The 19,962-nt window shown below is 36.5% G+C and overlaps 1 protein-coding gene across 1 annotated transcript in view; it reads left to right on the forward strand.

Annotated features, from left to right (window-relative positions):
* Window positions 1–19,962, forward strand: part of ADAMTS19 (ADAM metallopeptidase with thrombospondin type 1 motif 19) — a 141,592-nt gene that overhangs the window by 63,413 nt on the left and 58,217 nt on the right. The window contains exon 8 of the mRNA XM_032676746.1: window positions 10,857–10,962. Coding sequence (XP_032532637.1) covers window positions 10,857–10,962 — 106 coding nt within the window. The remainder of the gene's footprint in view (window positions 1–10,856; window positions 10,963–19,962) is intronic.

Genomic DNA, 19,962 nt, shown 5'->3' on the forward strand with positions numbered 1-19,962 from the left:
TGTGTAGATGTACAGAACATGGGGGCAACTTTAGCAGCTGCACATTGTACGAATGCGAGAAATGAAGCCCAGATGTCAGGAAGGCAAGATGCGAGATAAACACCTGAGTGAATATTTTCAGTATTTGGATATAGTGACATAATTCTTACTTATCTGTACTATATATTTTACTCTGTGATGCTAATATATTCTGATCCAAGTGTACAGAGTTGTGGGCTTATAATATTTTAAAATATCTTAAAGCAAACTCACACTTCACAGCACTGGAGTGAGTTCTAACAATTAATTGGACCATCTTATGTTCCAGGATAACATGTAGTCATCACATTTCTCATGAAGAGTCAAATTGTCCCAGAATCAGAGACAGTTTTAAAAACACAGCATTTGTATTAAAACAGGGGTGCGATAAGTATGTTCTGATTTGGTTTTTTTTAATGAATAACAGAAAACATTAAATCTTCTTAAAATGACATATACACTCAAGAGTTAAGGTCACCAGAATTTTCTTAAGGTTACAGAAATCATGTCAAAATTCCATTTAAAAAACAAAGGCTACCTCAAAATTGGTCTTGAAAACTAGGGTAACTTTTAGGGTAACTCATGTGATACATGTGTAGCTCTCCTGGAAGTCTGAACCTACCCTTACATCAGTGTTTTCATAAGCATGCTGTTTCTGTGCACTGTGCTTCCTATTCCCTTGGGCCAGGGCCCTTGACATTAAATGATGAGGCTTTCTAAAAAAGTACTTTAAAAGAAAATGTTTGAGTGTTTTAATGTATTCCAGACATTTAAAATATTTTTAAATTGACCAAGCCTTTCTTTATGTTATTTTTGTAAATGTATGTTTAAAATAGCGATTACATTTTTTTTTAAAAAAAAGTAATTTAAACAGTTGGCAGCAGCAAGAAAGTGTCTGATAGGAAAGGTGTGCTAAATTATTAGAAAGAGTTATCTTCATTAAATGAGGTCAGTCTGTGTAAATACTAGCAAATATTCATATTGTAATTTCTTACACTGTGATATTCTTGGCAAATTAAAATTTCACTTACCCTTTTAGATAAGGTACCTCCCTTTGAATTCATATTCGAATCTCTTATTCCTGCTTTTCCTTTTAAAGTCATACCCTGGCAGTAACTTCAGTTTGCAAGCCTCTGAAACATTTTGCATGAAATATTTATACTGGACTGGAAAATGAACTTGTTCTCTCTTTCTATGAAAGTTCACTCTTTTAAAATACTTGCCCTGGTAAATCTATGCCATCTAACTCTTACAGATTTTTGAATGGACAAATACCAGATGTGAGTCATCCAATAGTAATCAGTCTGTTTAAGCGTTGAAGATTTGTTGCCATGAATCAGGTGTTTAATTTCTAAAAAATTGTTCTAGAAGGAGAAATGTAGGCCTGGTAGTACTTTTCTCCTGTTATCTGTTCTTACAATTGGGCATTTATTTTTAAATGATCTGAAGAATAATTCGTCTCTTTAAAGAATTTCACAGAGAATTTCCACTTTCAAGAGTGCCTCTACCCTCAAGCTTTTGTGTAGGATTATTAAACACAGATAGCCACTTACATATTCCAGATGTTCACAGTGGTTCTGCTTGCTTCCTGACACTTTCAAGAGCTACTATATGCTCTGACATGAGATTAGTTGCCAGCAACTGAACAGAACTTGACTCAAAAAGAAAGCAATCGAGAAAAAAATGTATTTTAGAGAAGGCTAATTCTGTATGGATACTGTATAGATCAGTATTACTTTTTCTTCCATCCTTTGAAGGAATATCCCCTGTGGGGAGCAATGAAATGCAAGAGGGTCAGAATTGTCTGGCCAGGCTCTATCAGGTGTTTCACTATGAGGAGGTTTTGGTGTTTAAAATGAAATTTACTCATCTGAAGACATTTGATGTTATGTGGGATTTTTATTTAGCAGAGTGATACGGCAACATGCTGAAATCAAGCAGCTATAGCCACTGCAATGTACAGTGGGATCACAGTACCAATCTGATCCTCACTACTGGTCTTCATATCCTCACTGTCGTGATGCTGGACAATGCTGGTACCAGGAAGGAATATGTGAGTTAAAGTCAGCTCAAGCCCATTATCTTTTCAAAATTCATTTTGTGAGTTATTCAGTTTTATACTCTCAGTGGGGCTGAGCAACATATGCACATTTCCCTTGCTGGGCTGGCTGATTCAAGAAGCCATTCGCAATCCTTTGATTAACTCAAGAATACACATTTGTACAATCAGTTAATCCACTGAACTGATAGAAGCATTTATCTAAAACTAACCCTCCAATCCCTTCTGTGTTAAGTTCAGTTTTCTTTGCAACAGCTGTGGTCAGCCCCTATGCTCTTCCCTCAGCTTCATAAGCCCATGACCCTTGCCTAACTCGTGTTTTAGGGATTTATTGACCAGAAACTAAAAGGTAATTTTTAATTTATTTATTTAGGTTTGGGGTTTTTTTTTAATAAACAGGTTTATTTAAGAAAAGTGGGTGTGGAAAATAAAAATGAAAGGTTGACTAAATAAAGATCAAAAGACTGGAAAAAGAAAAACGTGCATTTGTTTACAGAGAAATGTAGAGGCAATTAGTCAAATGAATAGACACAGCCTTCATATCATGTGTACCTTGTAACACTATACAGGTGTAGCACTATACAGGTGCCAGTATGGAATAGTGGTGTATCTGGTCACAAAGGTAAAGAAGTAAAAGGGAAATGTATGCTTTAGGTTTTGTATTTCCTAGTCATTATCATGATCCATTAATAGCAGTTTTCCTTAGCTTCTGGTTTAGGGCTCATTCTGTCAAAGAAAAGTGTAAGTCTAGCTCTCTTTTTTATCCAGAATAATTTTTTAAAAGATATTTCTTCCTAATGGTCTTTTTAATGTTGTATGTATATATATGCTATATATATAAGACAGTAATGGACAATGATAAAAAATTCTGTGTGAGGAGTAAATTCTAATTCCTGTTTTGCTACAGCTCATGGCAGGATCAGAAGTGCCAGATTTTTAGATAACATGAGGACTAGAAATGGCTAGTTCACAAAAATAACTTTCACTCTTTGTTTTTGCCCGAGATAAAAATGTGAACTCCAGAAGGGATTGATAGAGAAAGGTACAAGTACGGCCTGAAAGGTTGCAAAACAACATTGTCACATTGCCCACTTTTAGGGGAAATGTAGCTGTAGAACAAGTTGGAAAACACAGAAAGCAAGTCTGAGTTGTTAAAATATGTTCCTGTGGTGTACCACAGTGTTCATTGTCATCATCTCACCATCTTGTCCGTAGAATAACAAAGACTTTTGTCAATGTACAGAGTAGGATGCAGGCCCCAGCTCATGATCTGAGGTATGTGGTACTCATTCAAAGTGAGCTGTGTATCTGTCATGTCTGTCCAATGCATCAGTGAAAAGCATAACCTAAAGATTAATTTATTTATGCATGTATTTGGTGAGAGCTGTTCTGAAACGGCTGGTGATCAGCTTGAAACCTGGTCTTGGCTTTTTAAGTAATAAGCTTCTCCTCTACTTGGAAAGCCCCATTTAGTTTTGCTGCCAAAGCAGTAAGGTGTCTCCTTTTCAAAGTCAGATCTGATTTGATTGTATACAGCAGAGTTCTATGAAGCTTTCATAAGGCACTCTTATAATTTACCCATGTAATTTAAAGACCGAAAGCCTTTATTGTGTAAGTCCTAAAAATAGACTTTTCTACTTCTGTCCAAAAGTTTAATTTATAAATGTGGATCGAGATTCCTAATAATTTTCTATGCCAGGTAAAACAAACATCTAGAAAAATTGTTCATGAAAACCATGCCATGAGGAAGTTAAAGTAATGGATCAAACTAGTTCAACTTCTTAGAAGATTAAGTTATTTCTTAGAAAGGTTACATTTGTTTTTTCTTTCATATTAATAGTATGAGAAAATATGAAGCAAAGAAAATTTTTATTACATATTACTCCATACACTGTTATTTTTCATATTTTCTTTTGAGCAGAATGACTTAGGACCTCTCCAACTCCAATTATATGCAAGCTAATCAAGTATTGGGGTTTTTTATCTTCCTGGATTACAGATGCAAAACAAGGTTAAACGAGGAGAAAAGGAAGTTGTAACTTCTCTTTCTCAATTTATGGCTCTTTTCATTTTACAGTATGCAGTTTTCTTTTCCATCTGAGTCTTTTCCTGTTTATTCATATTTCTATGGACAAGTTTTCCACTTGGTGATGTTGCCTTTAGAAAACAAACAAAAAAAGGCAATTAAAATATTTTAAAATTATACCGGCTGTATTCAGCTGCAATGTTACAGTGCATTATTGCTTTAGATATTTTCCTTTTAATTTTTAATAAGTTTTTTATACGTGGCTAAGAAGTTAAAAAACAAGACATGGGAATTATTTGTCAGTTTTTATGCTTGAATTCAGAGCTGCCTTGCCTCCTAAAGTATTTCGAATAGTGGTGGCCTGTGTGTGCTTTCATACAGTTTGAAGCCATCTGGATAGTTCAGTATAAAGCTGAGAAGAAGAATTGTTAATGGACATCATGATACTGAAAAGGAAATGAAAGAGAAGATGAAGTGTTGACAAAAACAAAGTAATGCATATTAAGAAAAACAATTTAGTCTTTAGCTTATATGTGTGAAACCATAGGCTTTGTTACCACTCAGGAAAGAGATCAGAGAATGATAGTAGACAATTCTCTGAAAATCACAGAATTGTTAGGGTTGGAAGGGACTTCTGGAGATCATGAGTCAACCCCCTGCCGAGAGTCACCTAGAGGAGGTTACACAGGAACTCATCCAGGTGGGTTTGAATGTTGCCAGAGAGGGAGATTGCATGACCTCCCTGGGCAGCCTGTTCCAGTGCTCTGCCATCCTCAATGTGAAGAAGTTCTTTCTCTTGTTGGGGTGGAACTTCTTCTGCTTCTTTTTATGGCCATTGCTCCTCATCCTGTTGCTGGATACCACTGAAAAGAGTCTGGCACCATCCTCTTGGCTTCTGCCTTTGAGAGATATTGATAGTCATTAATGAGATCTCCTCTCAGTCTTCTTTAGACTAAACAGGTCCATTTCCCAGTCTCTACTTACAAGAGAGATGCTCCAGACCCCAGATCATCTTTGTGGCCCTCTTTTGGACCCTTTCCAGTAGCTCCTTGTCTTTCTTGTACAGAAGAGCCCAGCACTCCAGATGTGGCCTCACCAGGGCTGAGTAGAGGGGGAGGATCAGCTCCCTCAACCTGCTGGTCACACTCTTCCCAGTGCACCCCAGGACACCACTGGCCCTCCCGATCACCTAAGTAAAGTGACTGTTAGAATCAACAAGGAAAGAATGGAGAACCATGGAAAAGTTGTAATGCTGCTCTTCAATTAACCATGGTACACCTGTGTCAGTCAGAAAGACTGACAAAAAGAACAAGAGTAGGTAAGGTATGCAGAGATGCCAAATGGATATAGTTGGCTTCTGCCTGAGGAGTTGCTAAATTTGCTAGAGCTTCTCAGTCTGCCATTGCAGTTGACAGAGATCTAGGAAGAAAACCACTGCTTTGAGCAGATGAATAGAGTTGGAATTTGAGTTAGAATATCCCCTTTGCAATCTTCATAGAAAGAGAAACATGTACTGTTGTACACAGTTACACTCTGGAGTTATTTGCCGTCGCATGTTATGGACACAAACTGATGCATGTGAAGAAAGAATACTCAAATGTGGAGAATAAATACTTTGGTGACTGTTAAAAGATGAGAGTGTGGATGCAGCTTTAGCTCACACGATCCCTGCATGAATTTCCAGCAAAGGCCAGGAATGGACAGTGGAGAAAATTCACTTATTGTCTCATCTGTGTATTCATCTTGGGAGGAATGTTTTCCACGTGGGCTGCATTTTAGAAGAAAATTAGTATTTCCTAGCAGTTCTACCATCCCTATAATAACTTCTTAGATGTCTGTGGACTCTTCAGAAGATGCAAGAACTAAGCACCTAAATCTGTGTAGAAGCACACATTAAAAATTTATTTTTGCATCTATGGCATACCTATGCCCTTTCCATTTTTAGAATTTTTCCCTGCTCTAAAGATTAGAGTGCAGTAGATTGTTTCAAGGCAGAAAAGTAAGCTTAGTAGTCTATTCTGAACCATAAAACCACATTACTATGTATCAATAAGTATACTTATTGATAACATTTTTTTATATTATATATGCAAGTATATATATATATTTATATATTATATATGTAAGTGTACTTATTGATAACATATTTTTCTAGAGAAGCACTGGATTTTCTAATATGTAGATAGATTATAAACTTAACAAAAGACATGAAAAAAATTGACTTACCTTTGGGTAAAATCCAACATAAACTGATTTAGTTTTATCCCATTATTTTTTCTGATGTCTTGCATTGATTTGTATTTGTATTGTTATACACACACATGTATAGATATATTTATTCTCACTGTCGATATCTCTCACTTGAGAAAAAGAAATTATCCCAGGTTTTTCTTTTTGCATTTGAGATTCCTGTTTGTTAACTGTCTTGTTTTGATTACTGCCATGTTTAAGAGCTGCTCATTCACTGACAACTGACAAGACTTGTTTTTCCTGGAAGTCATCTGTGACTCTCTTCAGAACAGCTTGTGCTAATTAAACTTTTAAGTGTCACCTCGTTGGAAAATTTTTTTCTCCTGCTTAAGAAAATCATCTGGTCTGCTAAAAAGTAATTTGTTAGATTAGTAATCAAGTGCAGTTAAATACTGTCCTTTATACTCACTGGCTCACTGATTTACCAGTTCTTTTAAATACGTTTTTAAAGTACTTTTTACTTGAAAAATACTTATGCTTGAATCAAAAGCCAGATGTATTAGGGCATTAAATTATGTTTCTAATGCAGTGGCTTGCTAATTCTGTGTGTCATCAATAATTCAAATTAAGGTCATGCTTTCAGGAGTGTGTCACTGCATGATACCTTCTGAAGGCTGAGGATTATTTTTGACACTGTATGATTCAAATCATCATGAGTTTCTCTGCATGTTTTCTATCCATTTCAGGATTATCTATATTTCATTAGTGGTTTGTACTGTTGTTTATGGAACTTGGTGTAGAAACTTCAGAAGAAAATTCCATACATAAATATTACTTTTATTCATAGTATGTGTTTGAACAATATCAGTTGTATGCATAATAATTTAATAAAAATAGATTCATCATTCATGAGCATTTTCAATATTCTTGAAAGTATATTTAATGTGCATTCAACAGTAATAGTATGCTTTATTATTTTACCTAGACAACAGGAAGTGCAGTAGATGCTGGGAATCTGGGCAGTTTTACTGTTTTTCATCTTGATCAAATTCGACAATTTTTATTCTCTGATGGATAGATAGAACATCAAGGAGTATGCTATCCCTATGTTCCTGAGATTATAACATACTTCTTCATTAAAAAATGCTTTAAAATGGATTTTTTTTTTTTCATGAACTCTGCTATACAAGTCTATGCACTTTTCAGTTCTTTCAGCTTGTGTTTTCAAGTGTTGGAAACAGAACATACATGTCTGTTTTTTATTAAATTTTTATTTCATACAGACTGGAAATTCAGGTAGACTCTGATTTTTATCAGTAGTACAAGGGATATCTGGGTGATCACCTATCCCTCTTCATCACAGAATATGTTACAAGAACATTGTTCTGTAATTTTTATGGTCATTATTACCTTATAATCTAGAAAAAACAAATTATGTTGGGCAGAACATTACTGTTCCCAGTACAGAAGAGCTGTGAAATAGCTCAGGAAGGCATAGAGGTGATATCCAGGTGATCAACAGATTAAACTGGTGGCATGTGGAAGGGTCTCTTTTGTTTTAACAGCATCTAAAATTAGCGAGTAGATTTTGGAGCAGGTATGAGGTCTGGGATTCAGAATAAGCACACAGTAATAGCATGGCAAACCAACATTGAATGAGTTGTGAAACTAAGGAAGTTCGGAGGAAAAGAAATTTAAATTGCCTAGGTAATTCATTTGTTTGATTCAGACTTTTAGAATATTAACTCTATTTCATTAGATCACTGCAAGAGGAAAAATAATAACCATTCTATAACCTTTTAGAATGCACTATTACACATCCAGACATATTCAAGTCATACCTGCATGTTATAGTTAAAGCTGACGGACTTGCTTGGATACTTTAGTTGGTGATGTATTTTGTGTAACATCCCTGTCAGCTGAACTACTGCTTTATAACAGAGAAGTTGTAAAGGTGTGCCTGCTTTGAAAGAATAAATAGTTTGGTGATTTGATGAGGACGTTCATTAATAAACCAGAAAATTAACACAGTATGTAGAATGAAATGATGATGTCTACAGGTAGCAGTAATGGTAGTAGTAAGAAACAACTGCTATGACTGGGAAAAGTTGTACTTTCCCGAAACAGCCTGTATTTCATTTGAATATTTACATTTTTGATAAGAAAATGTAGTCCCTTATGTGATTCTTCTAAGACACAATGGTAAAGCTTTACTCTCTAAATTTATGTGGCATGTATTTTCTTCTGAATTAACTTGAGAAACAGTTATTCACAGAGGGAAGTAGTTTGAATATTTTACATTTGACATGTATTCAATCCAGGTTTGGGGTTTTTTTGTTTGTTTGTTTGTTTGTTTCAAAGCAGCTTTCTTTATAGTTAAATAATAGGATCCTTCCTTAAATTGTCAGTGAGATGACATTACTGCTTTCTGTCCAAGACTTTTCAGATACCAAGTGTTTTATTTGAAGCAGTGTGTTACAGGGTTCACTAGGAATACCTTAACAAGGGAGGAATTGTTCATTGCTTTTGTTTTGGGGTTGGTTTTCGGTTTTTTCATGTGGATTTAACCTTGGAGCAGTTTGAGCTGTGCTAATAAGCCACAGGAAGCTGCAGTGATTATAAATATGTTTGAAGAAGAAATTCCTTCTCTTACCTAATTCATAGACTACTAAGCAAGAGCAGCTGCTCACTGGAGTCAATTTCTTTTTCACTACATGTGAAATTCATAATCAAGGACAAGATGTGAAATGAGTTAACAGCTATTTCCTGATTTACTGGCTGATTTGCATCTAGTAGCTGCTGTTGAGTGTGGCTTGCACATACGAGCTTGGCTTTGTTTAATAAGGGAAAAGTCATAAAGCATTAATTGCTTTTGATGCTTTTGGGCATTTCTAGAATTAGAAATCTAATTTAACATTAGGGGACTCCTTTTCCTTTTAAAAGACTAAAGAATATAGTAGTTTTCAGTTAGTACTGAGAATCAACAGGCAGATAGAGGTTTGGGAATTCTCTTTCTGTAGATCCCAGCAAGAAAATTTTATCCAACTGCGAATGGCCATCATCAGTAAGTGTCATGATTGAACCCCAGCTGACAACAAAACACCACACAGCTGCCTACTCTCTCCTTGCACAGTGGAATGGGAGGAAAGAATTGCAAGGGTAAAAGTGAGGAAAGTCATGGGTTTGGATAAAAACAGTCTCCTAATTAAAATAAAAATAATACTAATAATGATAATAATGAAAAGGAAAATAACAGGGAGAGATAAATGAAAGCCAAAAAAGACAAGTAATGCAAACGAAAACAATTGCTTGCCACCCTTTTTTGTATCCCAGCTGACTATTATCCCCACTCAATTTTTCTTCCTTTTTTGGAAACAAAGAGTAAAATTTGAAATATTCTGCCTTATTCATTTTATGAGTGTTCTGTTCAGGCCTGAGCAACACTTTTTGTCTAAAGTTCTGTGTCCAACAGCTTTCAGCCAGTTCTGTTAAGGCCAACCCCACCAGAATAGTGATGGGGTTGCTACTCGAATTTAATGCTGTGGATGAGGCGTTGTGCTCACAGACTGACAAACACTTGGACTGTAAGAAGAATGACTTTTATCTTTTTAACTCAGAATGATAATTATGACTAAATTTCAAATACTGTCAAACATTTCAACTTTGACCTTTACATGCAAGCATCCAGCAAACGTGTTGAACCACAGGGAATCATTCCATCAAAAGGAAGAGGGCCAAACACTTGAAACGGTGTTTTGACTGCTTCCTCTGAATTTTCAAATGACTGATGATGATAGGTCCCCAACAAATGTATTTGTGCTCTGAAAAAATTTGCCATTACACAAATTAAACTGCCTGTTCCTCAAGCTTTTACAGTTACAGGCATTCTGCTTTTTAGAAGCTGAATTGAACTTGAACTCAAAACCTTACGCTTAGAACTTCTTAAAAAAAAAAACCAACCCAAAAAATCCCCCAAACTAAGGTACTATATAGTAGAGGCATTATAGCCTCTACAATGAATGTGTTTGTCAGGCTGCAGTCTCCTATGAACTCTTCTATGAAATCTGACTCTTTACATTTTTAAAATCATTAACATGCTGAACTCTTTATCAGTACTTAGCAGTGATAAATGTAGGGGCATGGGTCTGTGCTTTGCACTCACTTCTTCTGAGTCTGTCAGAGAAAATACTGGTTCAGACTTGTGCCCTATTGTTGCAGACATCTATTTTCATTTACAACAGTGTTAATAATCATGCATGTGTTCTATTGCATCTCATTAAGGTACCTAGAAATGCTTTTAAAGACTGCATTTCCTTACATGACAATCTATGTAATCATTACTGTGAGGTAATATTACCACTGAATACAATTTATTTGCTGTCTTTGATACAATTTTGTGCTAAAGTCAATTGTTCAAGTAAGTAAACCTTTATCTGATGTCTGTTTATATATTTGGATGGCTCTGACCATAATAAATTTTCAGTCGTGTTTGGGGTCAATTATGCCGTAATATATACAGTTAGTAATAACAAAATAATTGAATGTGGTGATTGTGTTTCCTAGGTATAGCATATCTGAGTGGAATGTGCAGTGAAAAACGAAAATGTATAATTGCAGAGGACAATGGTCTGAATCTCGCTTTTACAATTGCCCATGAAATGGGTCATAAGTAAGTATGTGGACAACAAAGCCTACTACCCATTTGCATGCAATGCTGCTATGATTTGACTACTCTGATTGTGTGCTTCAGTTTTTTCTTTTTTTCTATTAGGAAGGAATAATTTGGAAGACAGTGCTTCTGCTGATAACAACTTGTATTGATATATAGTGTATAAGTTAAGAAAATATCTACACTTTAAAGTAAACCAGAAATCTTTAAAGCTGCAAAATAAATAGATTAATTGGAAAGACTGACATTGTCTAGAGGACAAACAGGTGCCCCTTAAATGTGTTTTCTTTTCAGGTTGTGATATTGTGTATCAGATCCAGCTCTAACTGCTGTTGCCAACAGACATTTTACTGAGATCATGAGTTTGAAGAGCCCTTATTTAATCTGGCTTTCTCAGGTCCCATTAAAGTGTATAGTAGTCATTGACCATTACAACATTACTATTGGTTTTCTTCCTTGTAGTAGAAAAAGTTGGCAAAATGAAGGTGAAGGTAACTGTCTTTCACAATTGGGTTGGATGTTTTTACTCGTTCAATGGCAAATATTTTGAACCAAGAGTGAAAAATTCTCATTTTGCACTAATAAAATTTACTAATAAAAGTTGAATTTGATTCTTGGCTTCAGTAGTTGTAAAGAAAACGAAATAGGAGAAGTCTTATTTTTAAATGAAATAAAATAAAAGAGAGGTATGTATTAATCTGTCATTTTTGCCTGCAGTGTCTGCTCCAGCTATCTGTGTATTCATGTTAGAGCACCAGCTTCAGAGTGACAACAGAGAGGGATGTTTTAGTAAATCCTTTGTACCTCTGAATGTTGTGGTTAGGTATTTGAGGACAAACACTTTGAACTGAAAGTGATTTGGTTTAAATTTGGTCAAAGCTGTCTGAGAATGGAATTTGTAGCATCTAATGTTGAAACATGAAGCTGACAGGAAAAAATTGGAACCTAAAATATTTCTATTGAAATTTTTTTCTGGATGCAATTTAAGTAAATATGAAGCAATTTTATGAAAATTGTCACAAGTATAAATTGCTGCATGAAATTGTTCTTTTCTGTTTTTTTCTTTTTTTTTTTTTTTCATTTTCGTAACTGCAAAAACCAACCCCAGGTTAATATAAGCCAGCCTGTTTGAGTGAAATATACAGTAAAGGAAAGCCTTCAAAAGGAAAATTTATTTGTATTTTGTAGCCACGTGCCATTCTATTTCTATTTTTCACGGTAGTGTTTGCTGGTTTTGGAAGTGGGAATGGATAGTGGAAGACTTATTTTCTGTACACTTGTTCTTATGACCAAAAGTAAGGGGAAAGAAACAATAATTGAATATGATCCACAGACAAGTTCACTGATTGAGTTAATTAGCAAATAGTTTGAGACAGGTATGGTAATAACGGATATAAGTGCTGTTTTATGCCCAGCACAGTAAAAATGTGCTTAGAGAATAAAAACCTTGGCAGTAGAATTACCAGGTTTGAATAAAGAGACATCTTGATCAACAAGACATGTAACACCTTATTGTTCCTGAGAAATGGTGATATATAAAATTCTTGGAAAATTACGGGTGGTGTGTTGGTTGTGGAATGGCAAATTTGAGAACACAGGATACTGACCTCATAATGTTCCTATAGTTATAAAGTTTTTGTCTTGCAGCAAACAAGTCAAACCCAGCTTTGACATCCTAAGGTCCGCTAGACGCCAAGCAGTATACGGAACAAGGTAGACAGAGAAGCTCACTGTTGCTGCCAGCAGTTCTTCCAAGACTGCTGCATAGGCCAGGCTCTTTAACCCTTGTTGCATTTGTTTGTGAACTTGAAATATCTTCATGGCTTTTCATTGCTTTTGAATTACAATGGAGAATGGATTTCTCATGATCTTCCTACAGGGACATAAAATTTAAATTGCTGATATATGAATCCTGGGGAAAAAAAAATGTGAAAAGGCTACACCATGAAATTTCAGAACTTTCAAATTGCTTCATATTAATTCAAATAAATTAGGAAAAAATAAATTCTTATAGTATCCCAACCATCATTTTCTTACAGTAATAATGGCATTTTGATGTCCTTAGAGATATACTCACAATTCTCTGCAGGTTCTGTAGTAGACATTTTAGAACAGTGGAAATAAAGAATAAATCTAATCTTGTGTCATAATAAAAGACAAGGTGTCGTTTGAACCGCACATTTCCTCAAGAAATTCAACCTCATCCAGTCTAGTAACAAACCACATTGAAAAAAGGCAGACTACCTCAAAAGTGAAAGGATAGGTAGCCTGAGATACACAAGCAGTGGCCACGAAAAAAGAAAGCCAGCCTCCACTGCAAAAGACACAGAGGCTTTCAGCTTGATCCTTGCTTCATTATGGAATCAGAGTCCTCAGCTGTTGCAATCTGTTGCAATCTGAGGTACAGTGGTCTTGCACCAAAGAGCATAAGGTGATGTTTTAGAGACATTTGGTTTTTTCTGCATGACTGTCTGCCATGTCATCCCTGGCAATGGCAAAGAAAACACTAGAAGTACTTGATCCTTTGCAGAGAGACAACATAAAAATACTGGAAGACAAACATTTAAATGGAGATCCTATTGAAAAGGACCTCAGTAGATTCAAATATATCTTGAGTATTTCTCATAGAGATTTGTCTTGCCCATTCTTAACAGTCTCAGAAATGCAGGTTAAATGATCATGATAAAGATCAGCCATAAATCTTTTCTTCTTTCAACACATCATCTTTTCTAGACAATTTTCACAAATTCTTTTTGAATCTTAAAGTCATTTAACTATTACCTACTTTTTTTGTGTGTGTAATGTCTTTAATCATTCTAGCTGCTCTTATGGAAAGGGTCCAGTTCAGCAACAGAGAGAAAGTAAAAACTCTCTCAAAGACTTTACTTCTCAAAATATAAAGAAAAAAAAACTTTTTATTTTCTCCTTCTGTACAGCAAATATTATTCTTGCCCATAAATTGTCATTCAAATAGACTCAAAACTTCTGCAATATAGATTTTTATTGGTCAGCCTGAGAGCAAAACCAAATACATTCCCAGTTGCCATTGTATCGATTAATATAAAAATTCCAATGCTTAACCAGACTTTCAGTGAAAAACTTCTTCCTGATGTCCAACCTGAATATCCCCTGGAACAGCTTAAGGCTATGTCCTCTTGTCCTGCCATTAGTTGCCTGGGAGAAGAGATCATTATATTGAATACTTCTGCTACATGGATGTTTCTTAAGTGTTGTGTTGTTGAATTTTTAGTTTTTCCAATTAAAGCAGAAGTATTCATGATTAAATACAACGGCAAACTAAACCTTTCTTTGCAATATGAAATGTCTTTGTTCTATCCATGTGTATCTGAAAGCAGATGATACTTTAACAACACTGAGAAATTAACGTTGTACGTCAACAATTGATTTTTGAGCTCCATCTCTGTAATCAGAGATTAGAAACTATAACATGGTTTTATTAAAAAAATCCTATTTATTAAATTTAATAAGCTATTAGATAATTGTATAATGAGGTCATATGACAGAATAAAATTAACAACAATGAATTAAAAGACATTGTCTCCATGTGGAGAACAGAGAGAAGAGTGAGAATGCTGTTGTTATGGTTATCAATAGCACACTGTCATTTTACTTACATGATGGCTTTCTGTGGGATATGGCTCCTTCTGATGTGTGGAGAAATAAAAAATTGGTGTCAACTGCTGTATCTCAAAATTAATTACTCTAAATGCACTTTAAAAGTCATGTCAGCTAGTGGAGAGAGACACTGGTGGAATTTCTCAGAATCAATTTTATACAAATCCTCCTTCTTTTCCTGGTAAGCATTTTATGAAATATTAAATGTACCTGTTATTAAAATTCAGGATATTCTACCAGGTAATTTTGTAGTTCCAAACAGGGAGTCTGTGAAATTTCTGAATCACCTACTTAGCTGTTTGTAAGCAAACAGCATATATTTACAGTTGTATGAAATTTAGTGAAACTTCAAGATAGTTTTGAATGGGAGATAAGAAAATGCTAATGGAGAGTCAGTTGCTCTACGCATTTTTCTCATCACAGTGCAAAATATGATTGCAGAATACAATAAAATCAACAAGAGTAATAAAAGCAAGAGTCTACCAGTCTTCGTGAATGGGATACTAATGTGGAGTAAGAAATACCATTAAAGTAGCTGAAAGAAGAGCTGTGTGGATATTTATAAGATTAAAGTAGAATTATACAGTTGAACTTGTGTTTAGATGAGGAACAAGATTAGTACAGAGAATGTAAAGATATTAATTAGTTAGATGGTAGAAGATCTTCTTACATCTTGAAAATCATCCAATATAATAAGAAATTTCAGAAGCAGTAGTGGTCACTTCTGCTGATAAAACTGTGAACAATAAGGTTCATTTTAGTAAAGAACATTAAAGCATTTGACACATGACAGTTTGTCTCAGATGTTAATTCAAAGTATTTGTTTAGCATTTATTTTGATCCCTTATTGTTTGGCTGTCAATGAATGAGACCTTACTTCATAATTGGGTGGATATGCAGACAGACCACCCACTGTTTACATTTTAATTACTTTACTATCTTGAGAAAAAAGTGTAGAGAGATTTTACAGGTTAGTACACTGTTTTCCTCTTCTGTAAATACGTATCTCGGGGGTAAACCAAGAATTTTGAGTGTCTTACCTCTTAGTCCAGGAACTTCTCAGAGGCTGGCTTCATCAGGACAGGGATTTGGAGATTCATTTGGAAAAAAAAAAAAATAGAAGAAGAAAACTCTTTGAGTACTTGGTCAGTGGCAGCAGCCTTTTTTATGAAAGATGAAAGAGCATCTCCCCTTCCATGGGTCTTCCCCTTTTCTGGGACAGACTTCAAAGGCAGAGTTTGTATTTCCTACTGACTCATGATAAGTGTGGCTTGCTTTTGAAACCTATCCATATTAGAACTGTAACTGTTGGTATCTGTGTTGACTGGTTGCAGTTTTCATTCCTGAAAACAGACTTTAGATGAACAAGCCATGATTTGAATCATACTGCTGAAATTACCTGCTTCTACAGGGCCTTTGTCTCCTTACATGAGTTAGGTAACTTCTATCCATGCAGCAGATTGTACTGTTCTTATTTGAATAATTTAATTATTTTACATTCCAGAATGTAGGATGAGGGGTTTTTTTGTTGTTGTTGTTGTCAGGTGCTTTTTTTTTAAGAATAAATCAGAAAGAAAAGATGTGACACTTAAATGCTGGTTTACCACAAAGGAAGAAAAATGACCTGTAACTGAGTGCAGTTTTCTGATCTGAGAAGGCAACCAAATCAAGTTTTATGAATGCTGAGAACTTTTTAATTGATTTAGAACTGAACCATTAATGAACTAATATATGATCTCAGGACAGTAGACCACAGTATGAAATTATGAGGTAAGCAATTTTTGAAATTGAAAAGCTGTTTTCTGCAGGAATAACTGCAGGATGTAGTAAGTTTAAGACTAAGTTTGGAAAAAAAAAAACCAAACTGAAGGTGTTTTTTTGTAGTTCTTGGGTTTCAGAAATGTTTTGATACAAGTGCTAGTCCGTTGCAAATGCCTTAAATGGAAGAGTGTGTTTCCCAAGTTAGTCCTGCAGCCTTTTACTCATATTTTTGATTTGAGTGAAAGAATGAAAATACAAAATTATTAACTTCAATGTGACTAGATTTTACTTTATTAGTGGTTTTAATTATTTTTCCGCAGCTTCAGGCCTTCTCTTCTAAAATAATAGAATTTTTAAGCCTTAGACTTTTTTTTTCCCTCAATAACACTGACTAATTCATTTTTTTGTAATTATAAACTTAAGAGCCAATAGCATTTCTGAATTTATTGGTCTAGGAGGCAGGGAAATTTGATTTCTTCCCACCCACAAAAGGCTCTTTCTTTTTCTCTCTTTTTTTTTTTTAGTTTTGGCATTAAAGCACCAGCTTTACAGTTGGTAAGACCTTCTTATTTCAGGTTATGCTCTTCTGTAGTTGCTGTACAGAGAGACAAATGCCTTCAAACTGAAATGCATCCTCTTAAAATTGCTGATATTTTTCTTGTTTTTTGTATAATTCATATGCTAGCTGATATTTTTCTTGTTTTTTGTATAATCCATATGCTAGCATGAAGGAGACAGGCTAGCAAAATTTTTGGACCCTATCATTCCAAGCACTGGAACATTCTATTGTGAGAAAATTCCTTCATGGTTATAAGCATAAAAAACAAGTGACTAAATTTCTAGAAAGTATAAATGAATCTCTAGGTATATCTGTCTTTTATATGCCATGCATAACATTTCTCTTAAAGTAGATCTGCATAAGAGAGATACCATGATGTCATGTATTAAGCCAACCTGACTTGTTAAAATAATTAATGACTTTAAATATGTTTGCAAAGTGCAGGTTACTTAACCAAGGGTATATATATTGATCTGACATGTTAGGATAGTTACTCCATTTATTGATAATTACACTTTATTCAGTAGTGGCCATAATATCACTCTGAAGTCCCTTAGTCTCAGGGCCTTTTGCTTCCCAGCATCTTCATGCAGATTATCTTGTGGTCCTACAATGTCAGGCATTCCTGTGGCATTGACTACTGGAAAAGAGAGAAGCTGCTGCAGAGCTGTTGTGTTGCTGGAGGCTGTGCTGGTAACCTATTCCCAAATAATCTACTTGCATCCTTCTCTCTCCCAAAAATCCCCATGGGCTACAAGAGCATTGGATAGAAGGTGGAGGGGAAATGCTTGTCATTGTGGCCTCCTTCCAGCTGCACACAGTCTCTCATTTTCCCCCCTTTGCTTCTTTCCTTAATTTTTCTGTCCTTTTTGGCTAATGGTCTAAAGCTGGGTTTCTCACAGAATCACAGAATATGCTGAGCTGGAAGGGATCCATTAGGATCATCATGTCCAACTCTTAGCTCTGCACAGGACACCCCAAGAGTCACACCATGTGCCTGAGAGTATCATCCAAATGCTTCTTGAACTCTGCCAGGCTTGGTGCTGTGCCCACTGCCCTGGGGAGCCTGTTCAGTGCCCAACCACCCTCTGGGGGAAGAACCTTTTTCTAATATCCAACCTAAACCTTTCCTGACACAGTTTCAGGCCATTCCCTTGGGTCCTGTCACTGGTCACCACAGAGCAGAGATCAGTGGCTGCCCCTCCTCTTCCCCTCACAAGGAAGTTGTAACTGCAATGAGCTCTCCCCTCAGTCTCTTCTCCAGATTGAACACACCAAGTGCCATCAGCTGCTCCTCACACGGCTTCCCCTCAAGGCTCTTCACCTTCGTTGCCTCCTTTGGACTCTCTAACAGCTTAGTATCATTCTTATATTGCAGTGCCCCAAACTGCACACAGTATTGAAGGTGAGGCTGTCCCAGGTCAGAGCAGAGCAGGACAATCCCCTCCCTCATCCAGCTAGTGATGCTTTGCCTGATGCCCCCAGGACAGGGTTGGCCCTCCTGGCTGCCAGGGCACTGCTGGCTCAGATTCAACTTGCCATCGACCAGGACCCCCATGGCCCTTTCCAGGGCTCTACTTTCCAACCTCTCATTCCCCGATCCGTTTGAACATCCAGGGTTGCCCCATCCCAGGTGCAGAATCCAGCACTTCCCCTTGTTGAACATCCTATGGTTGGTGATTGCCCAGTTCTCTCCTTTGTCTTGGTCTCTCTGCAGGGCCTCCCTGCCTTTCAGGGAGTCAACAGCTCCTCCCAGTTTTGTATCATCTGCAAGCTTGCTTAATATCACTTCCAAATCCTGTGTCCAAGTTACTTACGAAGATGTTGAAGAGCACAGGGCCCAAGATGGAGCCCTGTGGAACCTCACTAGTGACAGGTCTCCAGTCTGATGTGACCCCATTCACTATTGCCCAACCTGTGAACCAATTGCTCACCCACCACGTGGTGTGTTTATCCAGCTGTGGGCTGGGCATTTCGTCCAGCAGGATCCTGTGAAAGACATCAACTGACTTCCCTTGGTCTGCTGGGTGGGTTACCTTTTCATAAAAGGAAATTGAGTTTTATAAACAGGACTTTCCTCTCACAAAGCCATGCTGGCTGTGACCAATGGCTGCATTGTCTTTCTGGTGTTTTTCAATACTTCCCACGATAATCTTCTCCATAACTTTACCAGGTACTGAAGTGAGACTGACAGGCCTGTAGTTTCCAGGGTCCTTCTTCCTGCCCTTTCTGAAAATCGGGACAATGTTCACCAGCTTCCAGTCAGCTGGGACCTTTCTGGGTTCCCAAGACCACTCAAAACTCATTGGGAGAAGTTGTGCAATGACATCAGCCAGCTCTTTGAGGCCCCACAGATTTGCAAGGATCCAGCTGGAGCAGCAGATCCTTACAATTTTGGGGTTGACTGGGAGTTGATCATTCTCACAGTTGTGGTCCTCCAGCTCAGGGCACTGAGACCCCCTTGGTCCATCATCCGTGTTGAAGACAGAGACAAAGAAAGCATTAAACACCTCTGCCTTGTCTCTGTCTCTGTTTATGAGGTGACCATCCTCATCCTGTAACAAATTATATTTCTCTGCTGCCTATGCCATTAATATATTTGAAAAAACTCTTTTTATTGTCCCCCCAGCTTCTGGCCAGCTTCAACTCCAGTTGAGCTTTGGCCACATGAATTTCCTCCCACCCCATAGATATGGATATTGTCCCTATCTGTAGGGACAGAAATATCCATATATTCAGGTAGTTGGATATGGAAGCAGCCTGACTGTCAGAGATGTTGAGCTTTGAATATTTTGACTAGTTTTCGTTATCACTGAGATTTTTGTTCAAAATAAAGCCAACTGAAGTGTAGACAGGGGAGCCCAACAGTTTGAAAAGCACAGCTGCTGTTTGCAAAATTGGACTTTGTAATGATTGTAATGCACAACAAAGTATAAGCAGTCTTTTTTCCCGTGAATGTGTTTGTGTTATTGACAGCTTTACAGAAAAATGGCTATAGTTCTCTGAATTTTGTGGATAGCTACATAAAACATAGGCATGCCTGG

Source organism: Chiroxiphia lanceolata, chromosome Z, assembly GCF_009829145.1.
Source record: "Chiroxiphia lanceolata isolate bChiLan1 chromosome Z, bChiLan1.pri, whole genome shotgun sequence".
In the NCBI taxonomy this organism is placed as follows: Eukaryota; Metazoa; Chordata; class Aves; order Passeriformes; family Pipridae; genus Chiroxiphia; species Chiroxiphia lanceolata.